The sequence below is a fragment of the Anomaloglossus baeobatrachus genome, chromosome 11 (assembly GCF_048569485.1).
Source record: "Anomaloglossus baeobatrachus isolate aAnoBae1 chromosome 11, aAnoBae1.hap1, whole genome shotgun sequence".
Taxonomy (NCBI): domain Eukaryota; kingdom Metazoa; phylum Chordata; class Amphibia; order Anura; family Aromobatidae; genus Anomaloglossus; species Anomaloglossus baeobatrachus.
In genome coordinates this window covers 152,360,930-152,379,683 of record NC_134363.1, presented here as the reverse complement: position 1 = coordinate 152,379,683, position 18,754 = coordinate 152,360,930, and the positions used below count along the sequence as shown (strand labels likewise).

The following is an 18,754-nucleotide window of genomic DNA, read 5'->3' as shown; positions in this document are numbered from 1 at the left end:
GGATGGATGGGGACATTTCATGAGCAGGATGGATGGGGGCATATCATGAGCAGGATGGGGGCATTTCATGAGCAGGATGGATGGGGGCACATCATGAGCAGGATGGATGGGGGTACATCATGAGCAGGATGGATGGGGGCATATCATGAGCAGGATGGATGGGGGCATATCATGAGCAGGATGGATGGGGGCATATCATGAGCAGGATGGATGGGGGTACATCATGAGCAGGATGGATGGGGGCACATCATGAGCAGGATGGATGGGGGCATATCATGAGTAGGATGGATGGGGGCATTTCATGAGCAGGATGGATGGGGGCACATCATGAGCAGGATGGATGGGGGCACATCATGAGCAGGATGGATGGGGGCATATCATGAGCAGGATGGATGGGGGCATATCATGTGCAGGATGGATGGGGGCATATCATGTGCAGGATGGATGGGGGCATATCATGTGCAGGATGGATGGGGGTATATCATGAGCAGGATGGATGGGGGTATATCATGAGCAGGATGGATGGGGGTATATCATGAGCAGGATGGATGGGGGTATATCATGAGCAGGATGGATGGGGGTATATCATGAGCAGGATGGATGGGGGGTATATTATGAGCAGGATGGATGGGGGTATATCATGAGCAGGATGGATGGGGGTATATCATGAGCAGGATGGATGGGGGTATATCATGAGCAGGATGGATGGGGGTATATCATGAGCAGGATGGATGGGGGGTATATCATGAGCAGGATGGATGGGGACATTTCATGAGCAGGATGGATGGGGGCATATCATGAGCAGGATGGATGGGGGGTATATCATGAGCAGGATGGATGGGGGTATATCATGAGCAGGATGGATGGGGGGTATATTATGAGCAGGATGGATGGGGGTATATTATGAGCAGGATGGATGGGGGCATATCATGAGCAGGATGGATGGGGGCATATCATGAGCAGGATGGATGGGGGCATATCATGAGCAGGATGGATGGGGGTATATCATGAGCAGGATGGATGGGGGTATATCATGAGCAGGATGGATGGGGGTATATCATGAGCAGGATGGATGGGGGTATATCATGAGCAGGATGGATGGGGGGTATATTATGAGCAGGATGGATGGGGGTATATTATGAGCAGGATGGATGGGGGGTATATTTTGAGCAGGATGGATGGGGGATATATTATGAGCAGGATGGATGGGGGTATATCATGAGCAGGATGGATGGGGGTATATTTTGAGCAGGATGGATGGGGGTATATTTTGAGCAGGATGGATGGGGGTATATTTTGAGCAGGATGAATGGGGGGTATATTATGAGCAGGATGAATGGGGGGTATATTATGAGCAGGATGGATGGGGGGTATATTATGAGCAGGATGGATGGGGGTATATTTTGAGCAGGATGGATGGGGGTATATTTTGAGCAGGATGGATGGGGGTATATCACGAGCAGGATGAATGGGGGGGTATATTACGAGCAGGATGGATGGGGGGGTATATTACGAGCAGGATGGATGGGGGGTATATTATGAGCAGGATGGATGGGGGGTATATTATGAGCAGGATGGATGGGGAGGTATATTATGAGCAGGATGGATGGGGGTATATCATGAGCAGGATGGATGGGGGGTATATTATGAGCAGGATGGATGGGGGGTATATTATGAGCAGGATGAGGGTATATGAGCAGGATCATATACAAGGCAGGAGGATCCTTACCAGAAATGGGGTACCTTAGTAGAGAATTTGGGGACATTACCCCCATAACAGTGTCAGCAGCAGATCCTCGCCCCATAACAGTGTGTCATGACTATATTTTTTGGTTAAAATTTTATTTTCCTATTTTCCTCCTCTAAAACCAGGGTGCGTCTTATGGTCAGGTGCGTCTTGTAGTCCGTAAAATACGGTATATATTTTTTTACTTTAAATTTTTATGGCCGTTACCTAGGGGGCGTGTATAATGCAGAGCTAAAGACACGCCCCCTGAGGATCTAGTGAGCCACGCCCCTTTGGTAAGAATTTGCATTGGTGCATGCACAGTCCATCCCTCAACGTCGTTCTTGGCACCATATACACATTCTCAAATCTGCTGTTTGATTTCCAAAAACAAACGCTCACACTTTTTTTGCTGCCAAATGTTAATAATTAACTTCATAGAATTGTTGCTGAGGCCGATTCCTCTGGATATAGCACTCGGCCTAATTTCTGCCCTGAAATTAAATAAATGTATTGTATAATGGCCAAGAGCATTGAGCGTTACAGCCAGACACTGGTGAGATACAAGTACCCCCTGCAGATGAGCGATGGCTTGGATATGAAGAGAAGGCCAGACGTTTAGGTACTGACAAGGCACAAAGTGGTGTAAGGTGGCGCACAAGTTTGTCCGAAAACCACCATTTTCCCGGCACCAATGGTGGAGTTTGCTTTTTTTAGTTTTTCAGTACATTTATTTGGTAAATTTAACGGGTGTAAACCAAAACTACAAATGTTGTCCTGCAAAAAAAAAATAAAAAATTCCCCATATGGCATTATAGAAGGAACATAAAAAAGCAAGATAAGGAAATTTGGAAGAATTAAGTATAGTAATGGCTGAAAGTGTTGTCACCCTTGATATTGTTCCAGAAAATAAAAAAATTATTAAAATTACACAAATTTTGTTAACTCAGGTTTATATCCTTTATGTACATTGGAATAACAAAAAAAGGCAAATTGGACATAATTTCACACAACCCCTCCCCCCGATAAATGGGCAGGACAGGTTGTTGCCATTTTTCCAAACTTGTGGGTAAACAACTTTGTTTCAACCATGTGATGCTTGTTGAAACTGCCCTGTGGCAATTGGAATGAAATGAAACACTAAGGAGGTGACCCAGGAGGACCCCACTGCTGACACAGGCATAAAAAAGCTAGTCTGCAAAATGTGCCTGAGGAGCCAAAATCCTTCTGGGAAAGCATCTGGTGGACAGATGAGACCAAGATAGAGCTTTTTGGTAAAGCATACCATTTTACTGTATCCAGAAAACAGAATGAGGCCTAAAAAAGAAGAGAACACAGAACCTACAGTCAGAAATGGTGGAAGTCAGAGATGTTTTCTGGTAGCTTTGCTGCCTCTGGCATTTAGTGTCATGGCTGTGTACAAGATATCTTGAAATTTGAAGACTACAACAGGATTTTGGGTGGAAATGTAGTGCCCGGTGTCACAAAGCTGGGTATAGTCCTAGGTCACGGGTCTTCCAGCAGGACAATAACTCCAAACATGCTTCAAGAAGCCCCCAGAAATGGATGAAAACAAAGCGCTGGAGAGTTCTGAAGTGGCAGCAATGAGTCCGGATCTAAACCCCATTGACACCTGTGGAAAAATCTCAAAATTGATGTTTGGAGAAGAGAAGACTCCTCCAAATATGAGAGACCTGGAGCAGTTTATAAAGGAGAGTCAGAGATTCCAGGTGAGAGGAGTAAGAAGCTTGTGGACGGGTATAGGAAGCGATTGATTGCAGGTATTTATTCCAAAGGGTGCAACCTAATATTAAATTGAAGGGACAACAATTTTGTTTGGTCCATTTTCGGGGTTTTGCATCAAAGGAGCCAACACTTTTTCAGCCATGTGTAATCCTTGTATACTTCACTGGGAAAGCTGGGTAGCTACTACAATGTCTTTATGAAGAAATTAGGTGGCATACCCACAGTGACCAAATTTCCTATTTATGTGACCTATAGGGCCTATAGGAACAACGAGCAAGTGGTTGCAGAGATGGACTTGCCCTGTAGGGATCTGGGAAAGCTGGGTGCTGACTTCCCAGGTGAGGTGCAACATTCGTCATATTGGCGGTCACTCTACTTTCCCAGAAACTGACCGGACTACGGATTGGTTGACCACAATATCCTCCTCATCATATGATTTTCTTTTGTCCTTTTCCCGGGGCGTTTCTTGTGCACCCCCCCATCCCGCTCACTAATAATGAATGGCCTAGTAACTTCACAGATAGCTGATCGCTGCAGCACATCAATAATGCACGGCGCAGCGTGACATACAGCGCGCACGGGTCACCATCATACAATAGGGTTACGCAGGTCCCCGGTTGCCTGGCACATAAGGAATGAAACAAACGGGCATAGGTGATGACAGCGGGGTAATTTTATTATTTGGCAGGGTCACATATCTAAATTGATCTTTAAAAAAAAAATAAAATTCAGAATAAAAAAAATGTGCAAAGATGAGAACCCCCCCCCCCCCCCCCCGACTTACTGGGGTCTGCTGGTAACAATGTGTTATGAAGAAGTACGTGGATTAATACGGCCACCTGATATGCAGATTGGTGTGGTTGGCCCACATCCAGGCGTATACAGGGTTAAAACAAACAAACTTTGCTTTACTCGCCCTCCCCAGGTCCGAGACTGCTTAGCGTCTAACTGCGGCACCTCATACAATAACAATCAGTGAGCTCCGTGGCTCTGAGCAGTTTGCTCTGACAGTATGGTTGATTTAGCTCAGTGACGTCAAACATTCAGCTCTGGACCTGGGGAGGGTAAGAAAATTTATTTTTTTTTTTAATAAACTAACTGGAGCCGTAGGACAGAGGTTTTTCGTAATCAGAAAAAACCCTTTTAGGGTCTGTACTGTGCGCTCTCGCTGCCTACAAACGTAGCTGTGGAGGAGCGCAGGGGCACGGAGGCTGGGCTTAGTGATCTGGCCAGGTTCAAAGCCGCGCTTCCAAGTTCTAAAGAGAAGCACTTACAAGTGCGCGCTCCTTAGGCTGCTTTCATACTACGTTTTTTTAACATGCGTCCTGAACGTTTTTTTGCTGCAAAAGCGGATCCTGCTTTTACAGCAAAAAATGCATGCAAATGCATGTGTTACTCTGCAGGATCCTGTCACTGGATGTTTAGGGGCGGGCATTGGAGTCATGTGATCGGGAGTGAGGGGAACTAAACGTGCCAGACTGGGAGCCGGCATCTGACAGCTGCGAGGCTCGTAACCAAGGTAAACATCGGGTATACTTGCTTGGATACCCGATTATTTACTTTGGTTACAAGCGTCTGCAGCTGCTAGGAGCCGGGCTCCCTGCACACATAACCAACGTAAACATCGGGTAACTAAGATAAGTGGTTACCCGATATTTACCTTGGTTACGAGTGTCCGCAGCTCTCAGGTGGAGGAGAGGGAGGGGGAGAGAGACAGAGAGGGAGGGGGAGAGACAGAGGGAGGAGAGAGACTGATCACGAGGCTGGTTTCTGGGCATGCTCAGTAGAGCAATCAGGATCCTGCCTATCAGCACGCCAGCGTTCACATGCGTTTGCGTGCTGTTTAGTCAGGATCCAGCAATTTGCAGAAGTTGGACGCAGCTCAAAAACTCTACAAGTAGCGTTTTTGAAAGATGTTAAAAAACTGCAACTCGCTGGATCCTCACTATAACGCACGCAAACGCAGGTGAACGCATGTTGACGCGAGTCCATTGCAAATGCATTGAAATGAAAACGCATTTGCACTGGATCCGTGTCTGCGTTAAAAAAACGTTCAGGACGCATGTTAAAAAGACGTAGTGTGAAAGCCGCCTTACCCGGGAAACTGGAGAAGCCCACATAGAGCACAAGGGTTAGGCCTAGCGTGCACGGCGAGTAATACGGAGCAAGTGGAATGCGATTTAAAAAAAAATCGCATTCCACTCGGACCAATGTTACTCTATGGGCTCGCTTCCATGAGCGTTTTTTTTTTCTTTTTTCCCTCAGCCCTAATTGGACCGAGAAAACAATCGCAGCATGCTGCGGGTGGAATGCGAGCTTGTTTCACTCGCACCCATTCAAGTTTATGGGGCGAGAGAAACCTCACACTACACTCACATTACAGCGATGTACCGTGAGTGCAGTGTGATTCTCGCATCAGCCGGCAACGGAGGAGATGGGGAGATAAAGCCCCCTGTTTGGCCGCGCCGGCCCCCTGTTTGGCCGCGCCGGCCCCCTGTTTGGCCGCGCCGGCCCTCTCTTTGGCCGCGCCGGCCCTCTCTTTGGCCGCGCCGGCCCCCTCTTCCGCAACTGTGGTCTGATCGCAGGATTAGTCCTCAATCGCATGACACTCGGCTCCCACTATGCTGCGAGCACACACACCAATCCCCGTGCGGCCCCAGCCTTAATCTCCTACCAACCAGTTCCATCTACAGCTGGTGGCCGACTAAACCTGAAAGGAAAGTGGTGTGACCATCTTTTTATGATCCTGCAGACGGGGCACAGTGGAGAGACCTCTGCTGCAGCCATGGTCTTAAAGGGGTTGTCTATCAGTAGCATTTACTTTTTTTTTTTTTTTTTTTTTAAGGCATGTATTGACTACAAATTATAATCTGAGGCATGCTCCTTTTCTAGGGCCCTCTGCCGACTCTGGAAGCGATGTCTATCCTGTTTGTATGGTTGCAGCAGTGCCAATGGGACCATCAGTTAAGTGACAAGAAGAGACATGATTACTAGTGTTGAGCGAGTATGCTTGTCACTACTCGGTATTCGCACGAGTATCACTGTACTCGGGCTACTCGGTGGGGACCGAGTAATTTCGCAATACTCGTGCTGTACTCGTGGTCTTCATGTTGGCGCTCTTTTTACAGCCATCCCTTATGCAGGGATTGGCTGGCAGACCACTGCAATGCCACAGCCGTTACTTGTGGAATTGCAGTGATTGGCCGGCCCTCACAGCGTGACCGTGCCTTTAGCCCGACACTTCCCCGCTCGGCTACGGCCCCTCCCGCACTCCACTCCGCGTGTATATATATATATGCACGCTTACACACACACGCACGTTTTTTTTTTTAATTTACAGTTTTATGGTTTCTACATGCTGCCGGGGGTCATTTCAGAATAATACTCGGGTCTCCCATAGGATAACATTGGGCTCGGTGCTCGGGCCGAGTACACGAGTATTTTGAGATGCTCGGCCCGAGCCTCAAGCTCCCGAGCATTTTAGTACTCGCTCATCACTAATGATTACTCTCTTCTAGTCAGTCACCTAACCGCTGCAGGCAGTGATGGGTTGCAGTGGTGGTGCTGGGACTTGCAAACCGGGTAGACATGACTTCTGAAGCTTGTGGAGGCCTTTGGCACACACTGCACTGGAATTACAGAATGTTTCCATTTATTATTTTTTTTTATCAATCCATGCCTAATAAAAAAATAAAGTGCACTGTCAGATGACCACGTAAAGGACCACTTACATGGGTCCACTGATTAGCCGAATGATTCTGATAGTTGCCCTGTGTGAATGTGACTGTGATCAACTGTCAACTGTGATCGGTTGCACACTGGTATGTGTCTGTGCTGGAGAAGGGGGGGAGGCGTGCTGTGCTGCAGTTCTCCGTTGCCTTTTCTCGGCCGTCCTCCCTGGTGGTGCCAGGCTCTACGTCCCAGATCTGCCGGCAGATGCACAACTGGATTGTTCTTGCTGACAGCAGCAGATGTTGTGTATAAAGTGACGGCTCTGCAGACAGAATAGGCCACAAAGCCACTCTTTATTCAGGTCACCTATCTGTACAGTCACTATCGCTTTCCTGAAGAGGTTTTCTGATTTTGGCAGTTTATGGCATTCCCTGCTGATCTTTTCATGGGACAGCACTGCAGATCTGACCCTGTGATACAATGTACGGTGTCAGTGTGCAGCTTGTATAACAGGATAAATTTGGTGTCCTCTAAATAACATTTTACACAGCCATTAATGTCTAAACCACTGGCAACAAAAGTGAGTACACCCCTAAGTGAAATTGTGCCCAATTAGCCATTTCCCCTCCTCTGTGTCATGTGGCTCATTGGTGTTACAAGGTGTCAGGTGTGAATGGGGGGCAGGTGTGTTACATTTGGTGTTATCTCTCACACACTCTCTCTCATACTGGTCACTAGACATTCAGCATGGCTCCTCATGGCAAAGAATTCTCTGAGGATGTAAAAAAAAAAAAAGAATTGTTGCTCTACGTAAAGATGGCCGAGGCTATAAGAAGATTGCCACCACCCTGACACTGAGCTGCAGAACGGTGGCCAAGACCATACAGTGGAATAACAAGACAGGATCCACTCAGAACAGGCCTTGCCATGGTCGACCAAAGAAGTTGAGTGCACGTGCTCAGCGTCCTATCAAGAGGTCATCTGTTCAAAATAGACGTATGAGTGCTGCCAGCATTGCTGCAGAGGTTGCAGAGGTTATAGGGGGGGTGGGGGGGGGGGGTCCGCCTGTCAGTGCTCAGACCATATGCTGCACACTGCATCACATTAGTCTGCGGAACTGTTGTCCCAGAAGGAAGATCTTCTAAAGATGATGCACAAGAAAGCCGCAAACAGTTTGCTAAACACAAGCAGACTAAAGACATGGATTACTGGAACCCTCCTGTGGTCTGATGAGACCAAGATAAAGTTATTTGGTTCGGATGGTGTCAAGCGTGTGTGGCAGCGACCAGGTGAGGAGAACAAAGACAAGTGTGTCCCGCCTACAGTCAGGCATGGTGGAGGGAATGTCATGGTTTGGGACTGCATGAGAGCTGGCAGCTGTGGGGAGCTACAGATCATTGAGGGAACCATGAATGCCAACATTTCCTGTGGCATACTGAAGCAAACTGGGCCGCAGGGCAGTAATCTAATATAACCACAAACCCGACCACTGCCTTGCTAAAGAAACTGAGGGTAAAGGTGCTGGACCGGCCAAGCGTCTCCAGACCTAAACCCTATGGAGCATCTGTGAGGCCTCCTCAAATGGAAGGTGGATGAGCACAAGGTCTCCAACATCTACCAGCTCTGTGATGTCTTCATGGAGGATGGAAGAGGATCCAGCGGCTCCTGTGAAGCTCTAGTGACCTCCATGCCCAAGAGAGTCAAGGCAGTGCTGGAAAATAATGGTAGCCACACAAAGTATTCACACCAAGGGCACAGTTTGGCTATTATCACTTAGGGGTGTAATCTCTTTTGTTGCCAGCGGTTTAGACATTAATGGCTGTGTGTGGAGTTATTTAGAGGGCACCAAATTTACACTATTATACAAGCTGCGCACTGGCACTGTACATTGGCCAAATCCTCACCATGTGATACAATCAGAAGATATGATATAATATGACTCCTTGCTGGACTTCTCTTGCTGCCCTTTCCTCCTGTGACACCTTGCTAGACTTTTCTTGCTGCCCTTTCCTCCTGTGCCACCTTGCTGGACTTTTCTTGCTGCCCTTTCCTCCTGTGCCACCTTGCTGGACTTCTCTTGCTGCCCTTTGCTCCTGTGACACCTTGCTGGACTTCTCTTGCTGTCCTTTCCTCCTGTGACACCTTGCTGGACTTCTCTTGCTGCTCTTTCCTCCTGTGACACCTTGCTGGACTTCTCTTGCTGCCCTTTGCTCCTGTGACACCTTGCTGGACTTCTCTTGCTGTCCTTTCCTCCTGTGACACCTTGCTGGACTTCTCTTGCTGCTCTTTCCTCCTGTGACACCTTGCTGGACTTCTCTTGCTGCCCTTTGCTCCTGTGACATCTTGCTGGACTTCTCTTGCTGCCCTTTCTTCCTGTGACACCTTGCTGGACTTCTCTTGCTGCTCTTTCCTCCTGTGACACCTTGCTGGACTTCTCTTGCTGCCCTTTGCTCCTGTGACACCTTGCTGGACTTCTCTTGCTGCCCTTTCTTCCTGTGACACCTTGCTGGACTTCTCTTGCTGCCCTTTGCTCCTGTGACACCTTGCTGGACTTCTCTTGCTGCCCTTTCTTCCTGTGACACCTTGCTGGACTTCTCTTGCTGCCCTTTGCTCCTGTGACACCTTGCTGGACTTCTCTTGCTGCCCTTTGCTCCTGTCTTTGTTTCTCCTCCGCCTCTTGCACACATGTTTGCAGTCTTGTGTTTCTCCTTGCTGTAATCTGATGTTTTTCTTCCATCCAGCCCTCAGTGGTTAATGTTGAGCTTTGTGTTCTGGATTTGAGTAAGCATGACTCTGCAATCCCAGCGTCGCGCCTTCTCCACCTCTTCTGTTTTGTGGACCTTGTCTGCGCTCGATTTCCCGTGACGTCACCTTGTAACATGGGCTCTCGTGCTTTGCATAGAAGCTTTTGTGAAACCTGCGCTGCTACAGCATCTCCTCCCCTCTTGGACAATGTTTCCATAGTTCTTCGCCCTTAAAATATTGCCTAATACTTCCTGATCTGCCCCTATCATCGCATAATGTTTCTGTGGCTCCTCTTACATAATAGCCCTGTCCGTTCAGCCATTGTTATAGCGTATCGGACACTATAGAAGAATAAATCCTTCAACAATGACCCTGTGTCCGAAAACCTCCCAATCTGAACACCGTGTATATGTTGTTCCTTGTTCTTTTTTCTGAAGTGTCTTCTGCTTCAAAAACTCAGCAGGTACAGCGGCATCTAAGATGTCGTGTGCACGTACCATTAGGGTAAATAAAAGATGGGGAGGAGGGGGATGCAGCTGCAGTATCCCAATATTTTAGGGGTTTATACTTCCGGCAACATTTCAGCATTTTACTTTTTGTTTTGCATCTTTTTTTTTTTTTTATTTTTTTTTTTTATAAATCTTAATTGATTTGTTTGTTACTCTGGTTTGGACTCGTTTTAGATACTGGATTTCCTAATCCCTGTGCTGTACGCAACTGCATTTCACAAGTCTAACTTCACTATTTTTTTTTTTTTGCTATGCAGGAGAACCAGATCCATGCATGGACCATGCCCAGTAACCACGTTCGGACCAAAGGCCTGTATGCTGCAGAATCCAAAAGCGATCATGTAAGTAGTGGTCCACAATAACTGCTTGTGTTCATGCAGATGGTTTACGGAAAAATGTGCGAGTGCGTGCACCTGAGCATGGTAGTGCCCGCTCATCACTAGTTACCAGTACCGAGCACCCGAGCATGGCAGTGCTCACTAATCACTAGTTACAAGCACTGAGCAGCCGAGCATGGTAGTGCCCGCTCATCACTAGTTACCAGTACCGAGCACCCGAGCATGGCAGTGCTCACTAATCACTGGTTACAAGCACTGAGCAGCCGAGCATGGTAGTGCCTGCTCATCACTAGTTCCGAGTACTGAGCATCAGAGCATGGCAGTGCCCACTAATCACTAGTTACAAGCACTGAGCATGGTAGTGCCTGCTCACTAGTTACGAGTACTGAGCACCCGAGCATGGTAGTGCACTAGTTATTAGTACAGCCACTGATTGGCAGCAGCGGTCACACTCTACTACTTGTAAATATACACTGTGTGGCCCACCAGAGTCCTTTGCAGTTTGATCCTGCAGCCATGCTTCCTTCTATAGAAGAAAAAATAAAAATGTAAATTATGTTTTTAGAGAGAAAAGTTAAGTTTTATTGCCCTTTGCTCAATGGGAGCAGTTCTGATTATGGGTTGAAGGATTATTTTTAAAGGGGTGTTCCTATCCGCTCTAAGCAGGGTATCTCCTATCCTTGTGTAGGACCCCCACCAATTTCCTCTAGTTCGGCAAGCTGCAAATTGGGAGAATCTGTGATTGGTGGGGGTCCCAGTGTTCAGACCCACAGTGGGGCATGGTGGTAGTACAGTGTTATGACGGATGCTGTATGCCGTGTATCCATGTTTTGAAGTGGTAGATTTGGGGTCAGAACAGGACAATGAAGGGTGGAGCGGTTCTCATTGGGTGCAGTAAATAGGCGCAGTTGGCATTTGTGTATACGAGCCTGTGAACCACACTCCATGTGAATATTGACTTTGCAGGCTTTGTTGTGCCGGGCAAACAGGAGTGATATCACAGTGATCTTATGATTTCTAAGCAAATAAAGTTCTAAATAAGGTCTCATTATGTATGAAGAGCTATAGCCACAGGTCACATCACCACCTAAATCCGCCATGTGCAGCCCCCGAGGTTCTCCGGCTTCTTAGCGGATAAGTCCCGACTTAGTTTCATTACCATTTATGGTATTTATTTTAGCTCACTTTGCTTATATAGCGCCATCCTATTCCACGGTGCTGTACATACATCATCATCACTGTCCCCATCGGGACTCACAATTTGCATTTCCCATCAGTATGTCTTTGGGGTGTGGGAGGAAACTTACACAGTCACGGAGAGAACATACAAACTCCTTTGTGAGACCCAAGCGCTGCAGAACAACAGTGCCAACTACTAAGCATAAAAAAGGCCAAAATTTGAGAGAAGGCTGTCTTTGTTGCCCAAACAGTGCCACTCCTGTTTATAGGCGGTGTCTGGTATTACAACTAATAAAATCTGACTGGGCTGCAATACCTGACACTGCCTGTAGACAGAGGTGGCGCTGTAGATTCCCTCAATTATTGCTAATAAGTCCCCATAGTGCACCAGTCCGTCCAGAGCTGCGTGCCACCACTGGTTCTCGCCTACTTCTCCTATCCTGAGTCATTTTGATTTGCAGATAATAAACAATGCACTAAATATAGAGCCTTGTGCTCAGCAGTCGGGTCTTTGTGCAGCAGCGAGGCCGGGATTACTCCCCGCACAGTCATGTTACCCTCACTGGGGTCAGACAAGGAGATCCTGCCCCCTCCACAGCCCCGTACAGTGTATAGGGAAACATTATCCACTCCAAAATGTCATAGATTACAGCTGAGAGGGGGTTAAAAGAAGTAATAGTCACCTTACCTCCCCCCCTCCCCCCGCCTCCATGATCTTGACGCTGCCCAGTCCACCCACCAGTCTGTCCTGTTTAGTGATTAAAGGGGATGTGCACCTTTTTAAATTTATTTTTTAAGATTGTGTAGAATTAGGCTATTATGACCTCGTCTGGTGAGATGGATAAAATAAATACCATAGGTCAGGGTGAAAAGCACGGACCACAGACATTGATGCAGCAGAAGAGGACGGGCAGATGATATGAGGATCAGCGATAACTGGTAGAGTTGGACAGTTGAGGGTGCGGGACAGCACCTTGGAATAGCAGAGACAAGTAGGTTGGCAGGTACCTAATTTAGCAGAGTTGAATGTGTGGGGCAGCACCTTGGAATTGTAGAGACTAGTAGGTTGCCAGGTACTTTGATTCACCAGCATTGAATGTGTGGGAAAGCACCTTGGAATAGCAGTGACTAGTAGGTCGGCAGTACCTTGATTCAGCAGCGTTGAAAGTGAGACTAGTAGATCGGCAGCTAACTAATTCAGCAGAGTTGAGGGTGCGGGGCAGCACCTTGGAATAGCAGAGACTAGTAGGTCAGCAGGTACCTTGATTCAGCAGAGTTGAGGGTGCGGGGCAGCACCTTGGAATAGCAGAGACTAGTAGGTCGGTAGGTACCTTGATTCAGCAGTTGAAAGTGAGACTAGTAGGTCGGCAGGTGACTAATTCAGCAGAGTTGAGGGTGCTGGACAGCACCGTAGATTAGCAGAGTTGGTAGTCAGTGCTGGACAGCGCTCCTGGAAAGCACATGGTAACGGTGTGCGCTACTCCCTGAATCCGGGGCCGCCCTTATAAGGATGTGTATAATGACGTCAGAGGTGCGTGTTGGGTCACCATACTAACTTAACAGGTCTGGCACAGAGGCAGGCGGCTGTAAGCGTAAGAAGAAACAGAGCCCAAATCTAGGGCCAGGACAGGTGGGTAACAAGCTGCAGAAAGAGTTGAGTAACTATAAATACATTGCATTATTTATTTTGAGGTTTCTCTCCGGAGCTGTACTCACAATTCTGCCGGCTTTTAGGCTTGAAAGTTAGTCCCAAGAATTTCTGCTGGATTAATGTCAGATTCTCTTCACGTCTCTTCTGTCATAGGCATACATTAGGTGACTTGCTTTCTCCCTACTATGCATCGTACACTGTACGGTCATCTAAGGCTGGGATGCCAAAGTCCTAGTGCATTATGGGTGCTCGGACTAGTTGCCTATGCCCAGTGCAATATAGGACTTTTGGGCCAGCTGAGTTGAGGTGAAGAGACCCTCTGCTGCTCCTCCTGACTGTGTGGTTCATATTCGGGCTGTCAATATTGGATACATGAATTGGCCTTCGAGGGACTTGTTAAAGCCCAGTCTGAGATTCCAGAGCTTGATGTGTGGAAAATACATTGTGAATAATCCTTCTGTATGGACCATTTTTTGGTAGTGATTTTCAGCTTTGGAAAACTGTCATGGCTATTTATTACAGAGAGAAATCATTGAGTTCAGTGGGAGCTTGTGTAGTACCACATTTCTCCTGTGGAGGTGCTGCAGGGGAATGAGATACTTCACCCCTGCAGACATCCTGCAATCGGCCTATCAGATGAGGGTATTTCTATCAGTACAAACCATTTATGGTGTGACTGTCAGTTGCCTCTAGCTCCTCCTTGTTTGAATTTTCAAATCACCAACTGTCATCTCCGGAATGGGGAGAGCTGTTGTCACTGAGCACAGATGTTACTGCTGGATTGAAAATGAAAGCAAAGCGCAGAAGAAGGAAGGAGGGAGATTTCCCTGATGAGACATATTGCAAACTTTCTTATTTTCATGTGCACTATTGATTTGTGAAATAAAAATTTTAACGACAGGAACACTTTAACCCCTTAACGACCGCGGGCAGTAAAATTACGTCCTAAATGTCATAATGTTACTGCCCGCGGTCCTCCGGTGGCAGCATGCCGCGATCGGCGCACATCTCAGCTGATTTTCACAGCTGAGATGTGTGCCTGCTAGGCACGAGCAGAATCGTTATCTGCTCGTGCCGATTAACCCCTTAAATGGCGCTGTCAATACGTGACAGCGCCATTATAAGCGCAATCGTGGTAAACTTTTACTTACCGCCCGATACCGGAAGTCACGTGACGCGATCACGTGACTTCCGATAGTTGTCATGGTAGCACAGGGTCATGTGATGACTCCTGTACTACACATGAATTGCTTTCACTTTCGCTGTGCCAGCGGCACAGCAAAAGAGAAAGAGAGCGTATCTGCTGTTTACAGCCTTGTAGCTGTGATCAGCAGATACTGCAGAGCGATCGGATTGCTGATTGCAATAGCCCCCTAGGAGGACTAGTAAAATAAAAAAAAAAAAGTTAAAAAAAAGTTTAAAAAATTTTAAAAAAACCAAAAAACCCTAAAAGTTCAAATCACCCCCCATTCGCCCCATTGAAAATTAAAGGGTTAAAAAAATAAAAAATACACACATATTTGGTATCGCCGCGTTCAGAAAAGCCCGATCCATCAAAATATAAAATCAATTAATCTGGTCAGTATACGGCGTAGCGGCAAAAAAATTCCAAACGCCAAAACGAGGTTTTTTTGTCGCCACAACTTTTGTGCAAAATGCAATAAGAGACAATCAAAATGTAGCATCTGCGCAAAAATGGTACCGTTAAAAACGTCAGCTCGAGACGCAAAAAATAAGCCGTCACTGAGCCATGGATCCCGAAAAATGAGAACGCTACGGGTCACGGAATATGGCGTAAAACGTGCGCCACTTTTTTCGGACAAACATCCGTTTTTTTTTTAACCCCTTATATAAAAGTAAACCTATACATGTTTGGTGTCTACGAACTCGCACTGACCTGAGGCATCATACCCACACATCAGTTTTACCATATAGTGAACACAGTGAATAAAATATCTCAAACACCATAGTGCTATCGCACTTTTTTTGCAATTTTTCTGCATTTGGAATTTTTTTGCCGTTTTCCAGTACGCTATATGGTAAAACCGATGGTTTCATTTAAAAGTACAGCTCGTTCCGCAAAAAATGAACCCTCACATGACAATATTGACTAAAAAATAAAAAAAGTTACGTGTCTCAGAAAAAGAATGGCGAAAAAAAAAACGGAAAGGGAAAAAATCGGCCGGTCGTGAAGGGGTTAAGTTTCTACTTCGGGTTTTGATTCCCGGTCTTGACTAGTTGATGTGGTTTGTGCCTTTTTATGTGTTTTATACCGTGGTAAAATAGATTGTGAGCCCTGATGACACAGCTGCGGCCGGTTGTATTCATTTGCTTTGATTTTTCTTGTTGCTATAGTTACTTTTGTTTGTACCATTCTTGCCTGTGCCCCCTGCTGGACGCTCGGGGCAATACACGTATCCTGACTGCTACCATTTCTCACTTACTGTACAAAAGTCAATATTTTTATTTATTTCATAATGTAAAGTAGATTTTGGCCTAAGTAAGGTCTATTTCTCCTTTTAACCTGAGAAGAAATGTCTATTCGGCTTATCTGGGGTATAAAGCCTGTGTGTGAATAATGGTGACGGCTGGAGGTTTATGAATACTTTTTATAGCTTTTACCTCCCCGTATTTCGTCCCCACTCCATTGCTCTTGTAATGTCGCACGTTTTCTTTTTCTAAGCAATACCTGTGACACATAAGTGGCGAGGTGTGAACAGACGTCGTGTAATCTTATATAAACCCTGTCATCTGGATAATGGGGTCATTTAAGACCTCAATTTAACGCAACAAACATCAAATATTATAAAAATCCCTCAAGTGATTGCCGGAATGCCGAAGACATTCAGCATTCCGAATGTCAATTGTTCCTTTTATAGTGACTGTCCTGATGAAGGATCTCAGATCAGCCCTAATAATTAAGGATACATCAGTACACCCCATGAAACTATTCTAAGTGCTCCAGAGCTGAAATCCCCCTGCGTTCCCTGCTTCCTCAGTGTTTTCCCATTGATTTCTACAATTTATTAACACCAGCGGTCGTACGGTAATCTGATATCAAATAAAGCCCACAGGGTATTAGTGGGAAGCGGACAGGGAGCGGTCAGTTTCCAGTTACAGCCGCAAGATCAGAGAATTCAACTCTGGACTAAAAGATACCGGGTGTCAGTCACAAAATGATGTGCATCATTAATGCTAACAAAAATGAGTACACCGGGACCAGGAAGTTCTGACTGAGGCTGCTTTCACACATCCGGCTTTTGCAATGCGGCACAATCCGGCACTTTGCAGGAAAATCGCAACCGTTTTTTTTTTTTGCTGCCGGTTGCGATTTTCCTGCATAGACTTTAATTAGTGCCGCATGGCCTTGCGTTCCATCCGGTTTTTGCCGCATGCGGCAGATTTAGCCGATGCGGTGGCCGGATGGAACGTTGCCTGGCACGTTTTTTCGTGCCGCAAAAAAAAACCGCATCGCGCCGCATTCGGCCGATGCGGTGCATTTTTCAAAGCATGCCTATGGCGGCCGGATGCGGTGCAATGCGGCAATAACCGCATCCGGCCGCCGCATGCGGTTTTTGCCACTGCGCATGCTCAGTAGCATGCCGCAAGCGGCAAAAACCAGACTGGCCGCAAAAGAAAAACTTATGCAAAGGATGCGGTGTTTTCACCGCATCCGTTGCATAGCTTGCACAGTTGGATTGAGCTGCAGAGCTCAAGCCGGATGTGTGAAAGTAGCCATACCTGGCTCTGGCCGTAGAGGGGGACCTGCACCTAAATGGGTCAAGACTTGGGGATGTCAGATATTTATACAATATGTCAATATGTTATTAGCGATATGTTTTGGTGACTGTTAACTCCTTCCCACAAGTGAACATTTACTTTAGAAGTGCATTCCTGCAAATTAACATATGGCTACGCCCAGCTATGTGGGGTTCATACTGTATGTAGAGGGCTGTGTGGGGGTCTCTACTGTATGTAGGGGGCTGTGTGGGGGTCTCTACTGTATGTAGGGGGCTGTGTGGGGGTCTCTACTGTATGTAGGGAGCTGTGTGGGGGCCCATACTGTATGTAGGGGGGGCTGTGTGGGGGCCCATACTGTATGTAGGGGGGGCCTGTGTGGGGGCCTGTACTGTATGTAGGGGGGGCTGTGTGGGGGCCCGTACTGTATGTAAGGGGGGCTGTGTGGGCCCGTACTGTATGTAGGGGGGGGCTGTGTGGGGGCCCGTACTGTATGTAGGGGGGGGGCTGTGTGGGGGCCCGTACTGTATGTAGGGGGGGCTGTGTGGGGGGCCCGTACTGTATGTAGGGGGGGGCTGTGTGGGGGGCCCGTACTGTATGTAGGGGGGGCTGTGTGGGGGGCCCGTACTGTATGTAGGGGGGGCTGTGTGGGGGGCCCGTACTGTATGTAGGGGGGGGCTGTGTGGGGGGCCCGTACTGTATGTAGGGGGGGCCTGTGTGGGGGGCCCGTACTGTATGTAGGGGGGGGCTGTGTGGGGGCCCGTACTGTATGTAGGGGGGGGGCTGTGTGGGGGGCCCGTACTGTATGTAGGGGGATGTCAGCGTGGGGGCGCCCGTACTGTATGTAGGGGGGGGGCTGTGTGGGGGGCCCGTACTGTATGTAGGGGGGGGGGCTGTGTGGGGGGGCCCGTACTGTATGTAGGGGGGGGCTGTGTGGGGGGGCCCGTACTGTATGTAGGGGGATGTCAGCGTGGGGGGGCCCGTACTGTATGTAGTGGGATGTCAGCATACGTATTTCTGCTGAATATTAAGTGATATAAAATGATTATAATTTATTATTGAGCAGAATTACTTTCAGCTCGTTGGTTCGGCCTCCACGCCAGTCACTGGGTCTCATGTGGCCCCTCAGAATACTCATTTGCCCACTCCTGTCCACTTCATGCTTTATTTTTTACAATATACTGACTTAAAATGCATTTATACAAACCAACCAGTGGCACCACACGTCTGCTGCACGGCGCGTCTGCTGCTCCGCGCGTCTGCTGCTCCGCGCGTCTGCTGCTCCGCGCGTCTGCTGCTCCGCGCGTCTGCTGCTCCGCGCGTCTGCTGCTCCACGCGTCTGCTGCTCCAACGCTATACACTGAATGATCGGTAATGCATCGCTCAGTGCACATAAAAGGCCGTGGTTCTCGGCAGCACAGGTCCTGTTTACACAGAATAATGTGCTGCC

The 18,754-nt window shown here is 47.6% G+C and overlaps 1 protein-coding gene across 4 annotated transcripts in view; it reads left to right on the top strand.

Moving 5' to 3' along the window:
* NADK (NAD kinase) overlaps nt 1–18,754 on the top strand; it is a 96,483-nt gene that overhangs the window by 44,478 nt on the left and 33,251 nt on the right. For all 4 annotated transcript variants that reach the window (XM_075328855.1, XM_075328852.1, XM_075328853.1 and 1 more), the window contains exon 3: nt 10,656–10,739. In XM_075328855.1, coding sequence (XP_075184970.1) covers nt 10,656–10,739 — 84 coding nt within the window. The remainder of the gene's footprint in view (nt 1–10,655; nt 10,740–18,754) is intronic.